This window comes from Phaseolus vulgaris, chromosome 9 (genome assembly GCF_000499845.2).
Source record: "Phaseolus vulgaris cultivar G19833 chromosome 9, P. vulgaris v2.0, whole genome shotgun sequence".
In the NCBI taxonomy this organism is placed as follows: Eukaryota; Viridiplantae; Streptophyta; class Magnoliopsida; order Fabales; family Fabaceae; genus Phaseolus; species Phaseolus vulgaris.
This window is the reverse complement of record NC_023751.2, coordinates 20041876-20057297: the sequence shown is the minus strand read 5'-3', so window position 1 is coordinate 20057297 and position 15422 is coordinate 20041876. Positions and strand designations below refer to the sequence as shown.

At 31.9% G+C, this 15422-nt stretch overlaps 2 protein-coding genes across 2 annotated transcripts; both read right to left on the bottom strand.

Moving 5' to 3' along the window:
- Positions 1-414: 414 nt before the first annotated feature.
- LOC137821400 (putative pentatricopeptide repeat-containing protein At1g77010, mitochondrial) lies at positions 415-3182 on the bottom strand. Its single transcript, XM_068625970.1, has 2 exons — positions 1003-3182; positions 415-832 (listed from the first exon to the last, which is right to left on the bottom strand). The coding sequence occupies exon 1, from the start codon at positions 3166-3168 to the stop codon at positions 1132-1134; it is 2037 nt and encodes a 678-aa protein (XP_068482071.1). The 5' UTR covers positions 3169-3182; the 3' UTR covers positions 415-832; positions 1003-1131.
- Positions 3183-3766: 584 nt separating this feature from the next.
- On the bottom strand, positions 3767-6057 carry LOC137821399 (pentatricopeptide repeat-containing protein At3g26540). Its single transcript, XM_068625969.1, has one exon. The coding sequence runs from the start codon at positions 5963-5965 to the stop codon at positions 3884-3886; it is 2082 nt and encodes a 693-aa protein (XP_068482070.1). The 5' UTR covers positions 5966-6057; the 3' UTR covers positions 3767-3883.
- Between the last annotated feature and the right edge of the window lie 9365 nt (positions 6058-15422).

Genomic DNA, 15422 nt, shown 5'->3' with positions numbered 1-15422 from the left:
TTAATTTTTTTTTCATACAGTTACATTGTAGTAATGAAAAATAACAATTTGAATAATCTACGAACTTGATTTTAGAATAAAATTTCTAAAATGAAAGAAAAAATTGGAAAATTTATTTCAAAACGAATGGAAGATTATGAAAAATATGAGCTGTGTACTCTTAAAATAAATAATAGAAAGAGGCGGGTTGTGGATCGATAACATAGATTAACCAGCAAAAATCTCAAGTTTTATGGATTTTATTTACAGATTTAATTTGGGTTTGATTTAGTTACAAAAGAAAAATCTTTAAAACTATTCATCTTTTTTCTTTAATTTAAAAAAAAAATATCATTTTTGGACTTGAGCATGGATCGTTTAAGCCAACTAATAAATTAGATATTTTTCAATAAAAATATGTAAGCATGTGAAACATGGATACAGAAATTGAGTCTGTTTAATTGTGGGCTTAATTGGAGCGATGCACAGATGAGCAATTTACACATCTAAGTCCAATACTAATAGCAAGGGAATGTAGATATTTGCATAAATATATATAATTTGATGGGAAGAGAGGAAAGGGAAGGGGGAGATCTTTCTGTAATATCTTGTTTTGTTCGAATATTTGGAGGTAATGGTAGGGTCGAAGAATTATTGGGATCAAACTCCTTTTCTTCTTGCTTTTACTTCCGATGCAATCCTAGAGAGGCTTAACGTCCCAAAACTTTTGGCTTATGATAAATAGCTATAGAACCAATCCAACCACAGCATTTGCCAAATATTCCCGGTCTGCCAGAAGAGAGGTTTTGTTCCAATCAGCTAGACTTCTAAACCTGTGATATTTTGCAACGATCTGCACAATTGGGTAAAACGTGATGTTTCATAAACAATTTTTTCTGCCAATAGTCTAACACTCATAGTGTCATGAATTTTGGGTAAAAATATTATGCTCCAGTCTCCTACTAGACACCCACAACTGTTAGCAAGAAACGAAACGGACTCGATCCAACTTAAGCTACATACTTTGAAGCTGCTCATTGAATCAGTCTCTTGAAATCAGTAAGTCAGCTGAATATAGGCCAAAAAACTTTGAACGGTAACGTGGTTCCAAGCTTTTTCTATCCAGAATTGTCCTCCTCAGATCGGTTAATATTAACAATCTGCCCAACTGCAACCAGGAATTTTCGGAACATGCTTGTCTCTCATCAGTTCTCTTACTAGTGCTGACCCTTCCCAATCCCCAGAAGATGCAAGTATGTTAGATAATTGTATATAAGCACCTGAATTTTCAGGATCAAGCTGAATGATTTGCTCTGCCGCTGTCTTGCCAATAATTTTGTTTCCATGAGCAATACAGCCTCTCAATACTGACAACCACATGTTTGCATCAGCCTGAAAAGGCATCTCTGCCATAAGATCCATTGCTTCCTCGAAGCATCCAGCTCGAGCAAAAAGATCAACCATGCAAGAGTAATGTTCAATTCCGGGATTTATATTATAGTTATGTGTCATTGTGTGGAACAGATATCTTCCTTCTTCAACCAGACCACAGTGATCACAGGCTGAAAGAACTCCAGTAAAAGTAATGGCAGAAGGCTTGACACCACAGTACCTCATTTCGCTAAAGAGTGTTAATGCTTCAATTCCATGTCCATTTGCGGCATACCCCATCAACATTGTGTTCCAAGAGACTTCATCAGTTTTTACCATTCCATCAAAAACTTTACGCCCTATCTTAACAAAACCACATTTACAGTAAAAATCAACAAGGGAGGTAGAAATAATCTGGTCGGAGTCGAGTCCAATGGTAACAGCTTTACCGAATACCTGCTCACCAAGTTCAAGGGATGATTTGCTGGCACAAGCACTGATAACACTAGCAAAACTAAACTTGTCCATTTTTAAGTCCAGCTTATTCATCTGACAAAAAACATCTAACGCTTCAATTGGACACGCATTCTGGGTCAGGCCAACTAGGATTGAATTCCATGAAATTAAGGTTTTCTTAGGCATCGTATTAAAAATCCATTTGGCATCTTCTATCCTTCCACAATTGGAATACACACTGATCATAGTATTAAGTAAAATGGTATCATAAGCTTTGAGCTCACTAAACAACTTGCAAGCTTCACAAGGGCTTTGACATTTGGAGTAGGCATCAAGCAGAGCACTAGCAACCACAATATCATGAGTCGCCCCGGCTTTAAAACCGTAGGCATGCATTTGCCTAACAAGTTCTACAACAAGTAAACAACTGCCTGCACTCAAAATATTAGCAACAGTAGACACGTCTCCCCTCACACCATTCCTGAGCATTGCAGAGAAAAGATTCACTGCTTCCATCTCCTCACCGTTGGACACATAACCCGAAATAATCGAATTCCACAGCACAACACATGGATCAACCTTAATATCGAAAACCCTTCTCGCCTCCCTCATTCTGCCAGCATTTGCATAACCAGATATCAAAGCTGAAAAAGAGAAATCATCCACTTCCCTCACGGAACTAATAACGCGAGCAGCACCATCCAAATCACCACACTTCCCGTACAAGTTAATCAGCGAGCTGCACAAAACCCTGTCAAGATCCAACCCAAGACCATCAACGAAAACACGTGCATGAACTTGTTTCCCGCAGTTGAGAGCCAGCAAGTCAGCACAAGCGCCGAGAACAGTGGCCAGCACAAAAGCATCACGGTACATTATCTGTGCAGGGTCAGAGTTCATTCTCTTGAAGAGGAAAAGCGCTTTCCCAGGATGCCCATGTCGGGAATAACTATGAATTATGGAATTCCAGACAAGGTGGTTCTTTGAGGGCATGGCATTGAATAGTGAGTAGGCTAGTTGGAGGTGTCCGGACTTGGCGAATGAGGAAACGACCATGTTCCATGAGAAGTGAGTCTTGTGAGGCATGGCATTGAACAAGTGGAAGGCATTGTGGGTGTGGCCTGAGTTGAGATGTGCTTGGACGAGGGTGTTCCAAGAGAAAGAGTTTGTACTGGGCATTTCGTCGAACAAGTGAGACGCATCACGGAGAAAACCGCAGCGGGTGTATAGCTGAAGAAGACGGTTTGCGACGGTGACGGAGTAATTCAGAATGCCAGTTTTAAGGAATGCCACGTGGAGTTGCCTCCCTTCACTGATGGTGGACCAGGACTGAAGCGTTCGTGCCAGACCATGCAATTCCATACCATTGTATTCACTTTCTTTGTAATATAAGGTAGCATGATATACATATGGAAGTGTAATCATATTACCACAATTCTTATAATAATATAATATTTAAATATTCTTTTATTAGTTAAGGTATTTATATTATCATAATTAATTCTCACGTAATTTATTTTTAAAATAAAGATTTTCAAAATACTTTTATTTTATCTAATAATGTTTTCATATTATTAAAACTGGTAAGTAGAATCTAGACGGAGGTGGATATGACAAGAACCATTTAGTTAAAAATTATAACTCCTTCATTTAAAAAAAAGGTTTTATAAAGCCAAAGTATAAGATTTTTAGGTTTTCTTTTCAAAAAAAAAATATGGTTTATAAGTTATTCGGATGAATATAACGTGAAAAACAGGCAACTAGACGAAACAAAAGTTAACCTCCTTGTACTTTTTTTTTCAACTTGCATAAACTTATAATGAGAAAGCTCATTAAATTTCGTTTCAAAACTTACAATTAGATCTTTAAAAATTCTTTCCAAATGATATAAGGTCATTCGATCTGATAATTTCAAGATTTTTAACGCTTTATTTCAAAATATTTTTGGATGATTCCAAAGTTTAGAAGAAATCTTTTTAACTCTTTTTTCTAATAAAAATGTTCTCCAATAAGTTTGTGGATTAGTACACAAAGATCCTCTCTCCTCGCTGCTGCAATACATACAAGTTGAAATTAATTAATATTTGAATGCATTAATTTTTTCTGTAATCCATTCTCCCAATCTTGCCCACTCATTTTTCTGGCAAGCATCAAGAACTCTCTCCAACATTGGAAGTGTGGGCTCAATGGTCATTGTCCTCATAAAATTGTCAAGCTCATGCATGGATCCATGCCGAATGTAGAGTTCAATCATGCAGTTATAATGCTCCAGCCGAGGCAGGACATGGTATTTACTGCTCAGTGACTTGAAGCATTCTGTGCCAAACTCAATTAGGCCTTCTTCAACGCAAGCAAGCAGAATGCCCTTTAAGGTCACATGGTCTGGCTTGACGCCTTCTGCTTCCATCATCGCAAAAAGTTCAAGCGCTTCTTTACCCCTATGATTGTGACAACATCCCAAAATTATGGTATTCCAAATTATCACATCCCTAGAAACTGCTCCCTTGAGAACCTCAATAGCATACCCAAGACAACGGCATTTACAGTACATGTAAACCAGAGCGGTTCTCATTATAGTATCTATCTGAAATCCATGTCTAGTGATGAATCCGTGAATTTGTTTACCGTGGTGAAGAGCAAAGGTATTTGCACATGCTAACAAAAGGGTTCCGAATGTATATTTGGTTGGTTTTGTCTCCCACTGCATCTCTGAAAACATTGTTAACGCCTGTTCACTTAACTGATGATGGCCATAGCTAGCCAACAAAGCATTCCAGGAAACCCTGTCACGCCAATCACTCATCTGGTTAAACCAAACCCTGGCCATGTTCAAGTTCCCACACTTACCATACATGTCAAGAAGGGCATTGCTAACCCTAATGTCCAAGTGGAAGCCATGTCTGTAGGTGTATCCATGAATCTGTTTCCCCGTTTCATGATCCGAAATACCCGCAGAAATATTTAACATCAAACCGAGTGTGACATGATCCACATATTTAATCCTATCAAGCATGAGATACATAAAATCTAACGCCTCAGACCATTCAAAGCACCGAACATATCCCGCTAACATTGCATTCCATGAAACCACATTCCGTTCAGGCATCTTATCGAAAAGCTTTCTTGCCTCCAAAGTTTTCCCACTCATTGCATACGCCGAAACAATGGAAGTCCAAGACACCAAATCTCTCGAACCAAGCAGATCAAAAACCCGAGAACCATCCTCCAGCTTGTGACACTTCACATACATGTTTACAAGCGAACTCGAAATGACATTATCCTCTTGGAGGCCTAACTTCACAACCACCCCATGAATCTGCATCCCCTCCCGGAGCGCAGACACGCTGGAACAAGCAACAAGAGCGTTAGAGAAAGTAAAATTCATCGGCTGAACCGCCGTGGAAAACATCCGCGAGAACATGAAAACCGCTTCCTTTGCATCACCGGCATCAAGATAACGCCTCACGATCACATTCCAAGTGACAGCATTAGGCTGCGGAATCTCATGAAACATCCTGCGAGCATCAACCATAACCCCGCACTTGGCATACACATCAACAAGTGAACTCCCGAGTATGACGTTACCACAAAAGCCAAACTTTGTGACCAGCCCATGAACCTGCTTGGAAAGAGGAAGCTGAGAAGCAGCAGCACAAGAAGCAAGAACGCTAGCAAAAGTAACCTCAGAGGGCCAAAAACCGGACCTAGTCATCAACAGGAACAAGGAAAAAGCCTGGTTGGGGAAACCCGATCGGGAGTAAGCAGTGATGAGAGCGTTCCAAGTGCCGCCATCTCGTCGGGGCATTTCGTCGAACAGTTCGCGGGCGTCGCGTAGACATTGGCATTTGGCGTAAGACTCGATGGCGCGGTTTAAGAGGAAGACGGGGGGATTGGGGGAGAAAGTGAGCAAGTGGGACTCGACCTTGCGAGCCTCGACGATGGCGCGATGGGAGGTACATAGGCGGAAGAAGAGGGCATAGAGAGAGTATGGAAAGGGTTTTGGGAAGGCGAAGAGAATGGAAGTCGCCTTTCGGATGCGACCCGCTTTGAGGTAAGTGAGGATTGTTTTTATCACTTCGTTGGTTTGGGGCTGTTGCTGTGGATTCAGGTTTTCCTTGCGGAGGAGCTGGCTCACTACAGAAGCGGCACTCACGCCCATGCAACACGATTATCACCGACACCATTATTCCCTTTTCCATGTCTTTATTAACAATGGGCTTCATCGGAATACCTTTCAACCACCCAAATGCTTGGGCCAATATCTACACCCTGTTAAATTACATAAAAAGTTACTTTTGCGAGTTTCGGCCCAAAACAAATCACGATGATTTTATTTTTAGAGAAAAAGGGAAATCAATATTTTAAATTGAAAACGAGGAAAAAAAGTAAAACATTATTTAAATGAATGAAAAGCATGGATAATAAAAAAAAAGTTGGAATACGACATTAGAACGAAAAACATAGGAGATATACAAAGTGGTGACGGTGAAGTAAGAAATCCAAATAATTCCATAGAATTTGGCCACAGCGGTCTTGGAGCCACTCGTGGGGATTATAATTTGTCTCTTTTTGTGCCTTCAGCTTATAAAAATTATAAATAAAAACGTTTTTGACTTTTAAATAGCCTTCTAGATTAGCTGCATCATCTTCTCTAGAGCTTTTATTTGTTTAATATAATTTGGGTGCTAGATTTCTCCAAACTTGTTTGGTTCTGTTTGTTGGCCCTGCCACAAAAAAGAAGTTGATGAATGAAAGAGAAGCATTTGTGTGTTAGTTTATTCTCCCTCCTAGTCTATCTCCTATTGATATCGTGAGACACACGTAATGCACGTTCCTAAAGTCCACGAAGAACATTTTATTTTTCTAAAGGTTGTGCTTATTACAGGGTGTAAAAGAGAATAGGGAAGTGAGGAACAAGTTGTCACTTCTAGAAAGCGAATTAATGGAAGAGAAAAGGAAATTCAGCATGTTAACCAGATAGTCTCTAAAAATTGCTGTGTTTATAAGAGGCTGCTACCACAGAATATGTTTGCTCAACACTCATACACGTGCATCAACATTCATTCAAAGTAAAACTACAACCTTAATGAAACAATAACATCATTAAAACATAGGAAGAAGATACAAATATGAGCAAAGTCAAATATGAGTCGTCAGGTTTACAAATAAATCCTTTGGCTGCGGTTCCGGGGGCTGCTACTCATGTAATATATCTAAGTATATTTTTTACATTTTCTAATATAATTATGTTTTGTTTTAGTTCTTTTGAAAATATTTTTTAAAACAATCCACCTAGTATTCAATTTTTGTTTTAATTTTAGCTGCTAATTACCTAGTTATTGAAGTAATCAATAAACAATAAGATTTATTTGATACTATAAATAATAAAAACATATACTTAACACCATATTATAATAATATAATAATATTTAAAATTAAAAATAAATTAAATATAATTAAAATATTATTTTATTGATTTATAAAGTAAATATTTTCTATTGTTTGTAGTATTAACATATCACCACTCATCAATAAAAGTCTGTCTAAGCATATGATGTCACAGATTACTTGATTTAGTTTTTATTTCAATGTACTTATTATTTTCATTTTAATCCCTCTAAATAATACTTTGTTTCTATTTTAGTACACGATTCCACCATATCCCTTTAAATTGTGGCTATAGCAACTATTTTCACCTACTTTTCACAGTGAATCCTTTAACAATGCCAAAAGTTCACATGATTTATTAATGCACAAATTTCTTCAACCCAAGGATTACACTCTGTGATTTAGGGTCACAAATTTCTTCGAAGGTGAAAAGTGTGGAATTAAGGTTATGGTTTGGTAACTAGATATTTGTTTATAAATCAAAATAAAAATAACATAAATTTATACGTGAGCTAAATTTTATTAATGACATTAATAAAAAATGGTTAGAGTTGTCAAAATTATTTCTAACTTGTAAATCAATTTAATCAAACCTATGGTAGAAACCAACCCACCTCAATTATAATAGAGAAAGGGGATTTTTCATTTCCAACCCACCTCATACAACTTTTTAATAAAATGAAATTCACTTTACTATTATTTAGTATTATCCTCTACCATTATAGGTAACAGCACTAAAAAATTTAACAGGTTAATTGCTGCGATACTATCATAAAAAAAATAAAACAATAATGTTTAAATTGTCTAGGTAACACATAACTCGTTTAATCCACCGCTTTACGAATCGAAAAGACTAGTTTTTTTATTCAGTAAAATAATATTATATATTTAGTTTTTATGCATTATTTTATTGAAAATTATAAAAATATTTAAAAAGAATAATATCATTAATCTACGATAGTATACTTTTAGTACTATTTAATTATTGTAATTTTATTTCTAGAGATTCTTTAATTGAATGTAAATTAGTATATTAACCATTTAAATGACTGGTCATCAGGCTTAACTGGAACATCAATTTCAATTACAAAATAACCTTAATAGATACCATTATTAGTTCATCACAAACAACATGGAGTTGGTGTGATCTTATTCTTTTGGAAAAAAATGAGTGTAGATTGAAAAACAAATAAGTCAACATGTTATTAATTGCATATAGCAAGAGGGAGGGCCAAATCCCAAATAATGCCTCTGCTTATAATTGTTGCCATTCATTTTTCTAAGAACATCTTATAATGCAGAACAGAACACGGCTGTTTGAATATGAATTATCCGTAAATGTTAAAAAATGATAAAAAAGTAAAAATAATAATTAATGTAAGTGAAATAGTAATAATATTATTAACAACTGTTCTTTCAAGTATCCCACAATTATTTTTAACAACGGTTTTTCATGAAACTGTCGTTAAAACTGTTTGTTATTGTCTTTTTTTAGCGACAGTTTTTTACTAATAGTCTTTATATGAAATCGTTGTTTTGATATTTTGTATTAGCGTAAAATTAACTTATAAAGTAAGATATAAAACTAATTTATAAATTAATATTTGTATCCGTTTGTATATTATGAAATATTTTTATCTCTAATTAATGTGCAATCTTTAAAATATCATATTACATTAAAGTAGTTAACTCGTACGTAAGACTATATAATAAGTAGCTTAATAGTAGATGGTCTTATTAATGCAGTGAACACTCACTAGACTAAAAATAATTATCATATCATCTTAAGAAATAAAAGTTAAATTCAATTTTATAAAATAAGATTTATATATAATTATATATTATTATATATTATGAATTATTTTTATAATTAAGATTTGATATCAAACACGTATAGTATATGTATTGGTGGTGTATATTTTCAACAAAATGTGAAGAAAAGGAGTTAAATATCATATGTTTCTCTTTCAGGTAGAGTAATGGAAACAGACAAGGGCAGTGGGCAATTTATGAAACTTGAAAGTAGCGGTGCAGAAAGAAGACAAGAAACTCCCAAATCTCCAATAATTCAATTCATCAAATCAAATCAAATCACCCACTCTCTTCTTCAATCTTCTCTATTCTGTTTGTGGTACACCAGCATCTGCATGTGCATGTCATGTACTATACTATTTAATGTGCCATGTTTGTGACAATTTCTTTTTAAGGTTAGTTTACTTTTAATACATACAACACCACTAAATTCTATCTCACCAATTAATAGAACCTACTTTCTATAAAAATATATATATTTTTTGTTAAATAATTTTTTTATTTTTTCTTAAAATATTAAATACCAACTAGAAATATTCCTGTATACAGTATTTTTAGGAATCAGATTTTTGGTATTAAAACAATTCACCTTTAAATAAAATTTCCCGTACAATAATAAATAAATAAATAATCAAATGTATGAGTTGCATTTTTTTTTCTCTCACTTTCGATTTCGACTTCCTATCCACGTGTTGCTGTATCATAAACTCTAGCTACCTACCTCTTGACATAAAGAGGTGTTTTCATAAAATAAAAGACATTATTGAATGAATTTGCATTCTTATCAATTTATATATAATTTGATTCTTTTACTCATAGTAATAACATTATTATGACTATTTGGTGCAATAGTTATTTAGTTACAAGAATTATCATTTAATTTGCATAAAATATAACATAATATTGTCCTATCTAATACCAGAATGAACGGTAAAGTGAAAAATAAGGAGAAAACATGACCAAACTTTGACATCATATAAAAATTGATATTAGGTTTGGTAATGAATTTAATTAATCCCAGCCTATTGTGCCTTTTTTAGTGGGTTCCTTCGTGTTTTATAACAAGTTTCATAATTGTGGTGAAGAAAAAGTACTCAATAAATGAAGTGAGGTTTTGTGGCCACTAAACAGTAAGAGAGAAATAAAGACTTTAGGCTATAGAAAAACTTACAATATCTTTATCAAATGAAAATGTGACAGACAGACTTGTATCCTACCAAACACCTACTTGTATATATCTGGAGTATGGTTCATCTCCCTTATATCTTTGGTTCGACATGCAACGTTCTTGAATTTATAATCACTAATGTTGGAGATCTCACACCAACAATTAGAGATGGGAGAATATTTTAATGTATTTAAGTGAGTGTAAATTTCATTCCATGAACCGATTTTATGGAGTTGAGTTAGGCTTAAAGTTTACTTTGTAATATAGTATTAGAGTCATTTAAAACTTATCTTAACAAGTGTTTGTTGGACCTATTGTGTCATCCGCTATCGGATCGTTATCCGACCACCCATAATATGTTATCTCACGCACGAGCTGTCATTCTCGGCGTGAGGGGTATATTGGAGATCTCACATCAACTAAAGATGAAAATATTTCATTGTATTTAAGTGACTGCAAACCACATCTCCGATTTTATGAAATTGAGTTAGACTTAAAGTATAATTTGTAATAACTAATACTATTGCATATATTTGTCAAAAAAATGTATGGGTTTAGCCATTTTGTCGATAAAAATTACTCAAATATGTAATCAAAATTAAAACAAAAAACAAAAATTGGAAGTCTTGATTGAAAGCTAACACTTGACTAGGGACCAATAAGGCTCACCGAACCAACGAATGTGTTTTAAAAGCTACAAGAAGCTTCAATTGTGGTCATATAATGATCTCTGAAAAGCAATTATATGGGTTGGAGAGTTTGATTAGCACTCACTCTATAAGAACTATATTTTGATATACCAACTGCACATCCATGATGGTATGTACTGCTACCACTTTGCTTGGGAAACATTCAATATTATTTGTTAACAATCAAAATGATAAGCATATAATGATCCTTGAGCAGAGATTCGTAATGGGGAAGGTTGCTATGATTATCTGTTGACAATTAATTGGAAAGAAAGGTTTGTGTGGGTCTCTCACATGCCGTTTTAGATCATCTTTGTGGCGACATTCTTCACTGTCCCAAACAATAAATACTTATAACTTATAACCGACAAATAAATAACTCCAAAGTATCATGTCCTTGTATAAAACAAGATAACGTTAAGAAGAAATTACCTTTGCAACAATTTCTTAAGTCACTGCCTTTGATCAAGTAGGCTTCTTGATCTTTTCCTTTTTAAATGATAGATTTTTCATTCAATTTATGTGTGATATATCTTTCTGCAACATTTGCAACTGTTTAATCGAGTTGGATCCATAAAAATAATCTTATTTTAATAAGGTGTTAAATAATAGATACTGTTTAAATTTATCATCTAAAGTTGAAATATTAGTAAAATTTGTCTTCTTGTTGTAAGTGTAGTAGTATGTGGTTTAAAAGAGGAGATGTTGATAAAAAAGTGATGTGTGGTGAGAGAATTGTGAGGTTGATTGCAAGGACCGATGTTGAGGAATGTGTGGTAGATCCATTTGGTAAATCTTATTGTAGAATTGTGGTATGAAGTTAGGTAAGCTCACCGGGGAATTTTTACACGTAATTTTTCTCATAAATTACATAAATTGCTAGATTTTTCAAAACATTCCTTATGTCGTATTTGAAAATATGATTTTAAAATAAAAAAGTAATGCTTTCAAATATGAATTTACTTTAAATGATAAGATTTTTTTTTCTCATACAAGTCGTGCATGTATAAATACTTTTAATTTTCATTTTGTTTTTAAGTAAAATCATGTTATCAATATTTTTTAGTTTTTTTAAATTTAATATTTTTTTTTCTGATTTTTTGTTCAAGTAGTAATTGTTAGCATGTTTTATAGATTTATTTAAAGTCGTATTCGTTAGTACGTTTTTCAATAAAATAAAATAAAATCGTGTTTCATAGCATGTGTTTCTTTCCTTTTTATTTTTTATTGTTTATTTTATTTTTTAGTATTTTTAATTTTATAAATTTAGATAATGTAATTAATTAGCTATTTATATGCTAATTGAATGTATATTGAATAATTTAAAATATTAACATAGTCAAATATATTTAAATAACTTTTTTTTTTCTAAAAAGTAGTTAAATATATTTAATTAATGAAATTACTTATGTTAATTGAATGTAATTTTGGAAAATTTAAAGTAATGTCGTTAAATATATATTAGTGAAATCCAATAAATTGAAATGAAAATAAAATTTGGTTAATAATAAGAGAAAAAATATTTATCTATGAGAATTAGTGTATTTTCTGAGTCTATGTTCTCCATGTTTGGTAGATGGGTGAGATGGTAGTGAAACTCGTGATTCATGTTCATTGTGATCATGTCCCTCTTCATCGTCCCCGTTTTTATTATCGGATGTTTGTGAAGATATGGTTGGTCGGTAATAATCTATAGATGATATTGAATTGTATACAAAGAGCGGGTGATTAGATAAATATATTTCATGGAGTTCAACAAAAAATCGGTTGAGATGAAAAAAAATTATATGTGAGAGGGACTTGATATTGTGATGATGATTGATCAGACCTGGTGTGAATTTTATCCATCCCATGTATTAGAATATTAGAGGTGGTTGAAAATTAAAATCAACAAGATATTATGGTTGAAATTGTTAAGCGGTCCAATATGTTGATATCATGGTTGGGGTTGAGTTTCTTCAAGGTTCTAGGACGTGTCATCCTGTTGGAAACGTAATGGTTAGTTGGGTGTGATTAAAAATTACATTATGAGATGTAATAGAAAATGAAGTTACATCGTCCTTTGACATAGATGTTTGTTGTGGTCTTTATACTAGATACATTGGATGCATTACGAAAAAACTAAAAAATTAGTTGATCAAAATGAAAATTACCGATGGAATTTTGATAGACAAAAAATTGTCGGTAATATGTTTGTTGGTAACTTACTAACAGAATTTTCCGTTGATAACATTCATCGATAATTAATAATATTCTCAATTATTATTATTATTATTAATATTAACATTATTATTACTATTGTTGGTATTATTAAATTTATCGATGAATTGTGTTTGTATTCAATTATTCATGAATTTTATCGACAGATATTGATTTGCGTTTTTTTAATATCATATCTGATGGTAACAATTGTCGATAATTATTGATGGACAAAAATCACCGGTAGTTATCAAGGGACAAAAATTCGTCAGTAATATTCATGGTAATACCATCTGTCAGTGAATCAAAAAATTATTGTAGTGGATGTACCATTGCATATATTGTGCAATGTCACACAAATGGTCATTTCTGTCTAACTGATTTTCTTGAATTAGGCAGTTATGTCTATTGTTCCATATTCTGAACCTTTTATCATGATATTGTGACAAAATATTTATTTTTTATTCTCCTCGTGTCTTCTTTATAAAGTTGATATAAGTTTAACAGGTCCGTAGGAATACATTGATGAAGTCTAAATTGTCTCATAACCATATTAGCTTAATGAAACTCTACTGTGAAAAAACATGTAAGAGGAACATTTGCATGACTCATATGAGAGACGTCAATAGTGATCAAACAACTGATATTATTTGGACGATAAGAAATCCATACAAATCTGAAACAAAATTGTTGTTAGGGTGAGTGTGACAAAATACCTATATGGAGAATAATGTAATTATTGGGTTTAGGAATAACCTTCTTTGGTTGTAAGTGGTCAAATGTGCTTCCTAATAGATGAAGTGCATATGTAGGTGTATTTGTTCTTTGTGCTATACGAAACCACTTATGATAAAAAATAATTAGTTTATTAAAAAAAATAAAAAAAAATAAAAGTGTAGCATTCAATTATATTGTGAAAGACATACAAATTAACATTTTCATTTATAGAAAGTCAATATCAACTTCAATGTCTTCAATAGTTAAAAGTTCAACAGTGGAAAGAATACATGTAATGTGATCTCAAGCTCATGACTACAGTAGTAACATGCCACCTCTGATGTTTTGAAGTCAACGCGATGATTTAGAGAATGATACATATATATACCAAAACAGTTAAGCTCTAACTATAATTTGACATGTAATTAATGTTTGGCAATAACAGTAGATACATTAGATGAACTCTACTAGTTGATGTATGACATAAAAAAACTTATAATTAGTGTCAAAATATGTGTTCATGTATCTTCACTTAGAATTAGCTCGATTGCGTTATCAAACAACTGTCAAAATACAATATTAAACCAAGAGAATTCTACTACATTTCCTTCAACTACTTTAGGATGGTAATGAACCGAATAGTTGCTCATAAATATATCTAACTAATTTAATATTTTAAATTATTCCAAAACATTCAATTAACATATAAATAAATAATTAAATACATTATCTAAATTTATAGAAATTAAAAACATAAAAAATCAAATAAACAAGAAGAAAAAAAAAACAATAAAACGTGTTAGGAAGCATGATTTAAAAAAAATACATGCTAAAAACACAATTTCACCAATAAAAATCAACAAAAAATTATAAAACAATTTAATAATCACCAACTCAACCAAAAATTAGAAAAAAATTATAAAATTATTATAAAAATTATTAAATAAAAATTAATTTTAAATACTAAAATAATTAGTTATTATATGATTAAATTATAAATTATTTTATAAATTAAAAAATATGTTTGATATCTAATGTAATTTCTATTATTAATACAAATTTATAAAATAATTTATAAATTGGTATCTAACTATTAGTTACCAAAATTTTAGTTTTTAACTACATTATATTTTAAATTAGTCTCTTGATCTTTTAAAAATTAATTTAAAATATAAAATATTAATATCTAAAACCTTGAGAACTAATTTAAATACTATTTTACAAATTATTTTATAATTTTTTATTAATAATAAAAATTACTTTATATATCAATAATTTTTTATTCTCTAAAATAACATTAATTTAGTTAATATAATGACTAATTTTTTTATTTCTAAATTTAGTTATTATTTAATAAGTTTTTGCAATAATTATTTAAATTAAAAAATTAAAAAAATGTGCTTAGCAGCACAACTTTACCAAAAAAAAACAAACAAAATTCGGAAAACATCCATGCATGCACAATTTTGGATAAGTCAATTAAAATTGATCATTCAAACTGAATTTTGTTTCACAACTTCTTTATTTTAAAATTGTGCTTAAAAACTTGACTTATTTAAATATATAATTTTTTTTAAAATATGTTCATTCTTATATATAGAAAAGATATTTTAACAGTAAATAAATATTTCAATATATATATA

What these genes read in the sequence shown, in the direction of transcription:
- LOC137821400 (XM_068625970.1), bottom strand. Translation starts at nt 3,168, where the DNA reads ATGGAATTGCATGGTCTGGCACGAACGCTTCAGTCCTGGTCCACCATC.
- LOC137821399 (XM_068625969.1), bottom strand. Translation starts at nt 5,965, where the DNA reads ATGGGCGTGAGTGCCGCTTCTGTAGTGAGCCAGCTCCTCCGCAAGGAA.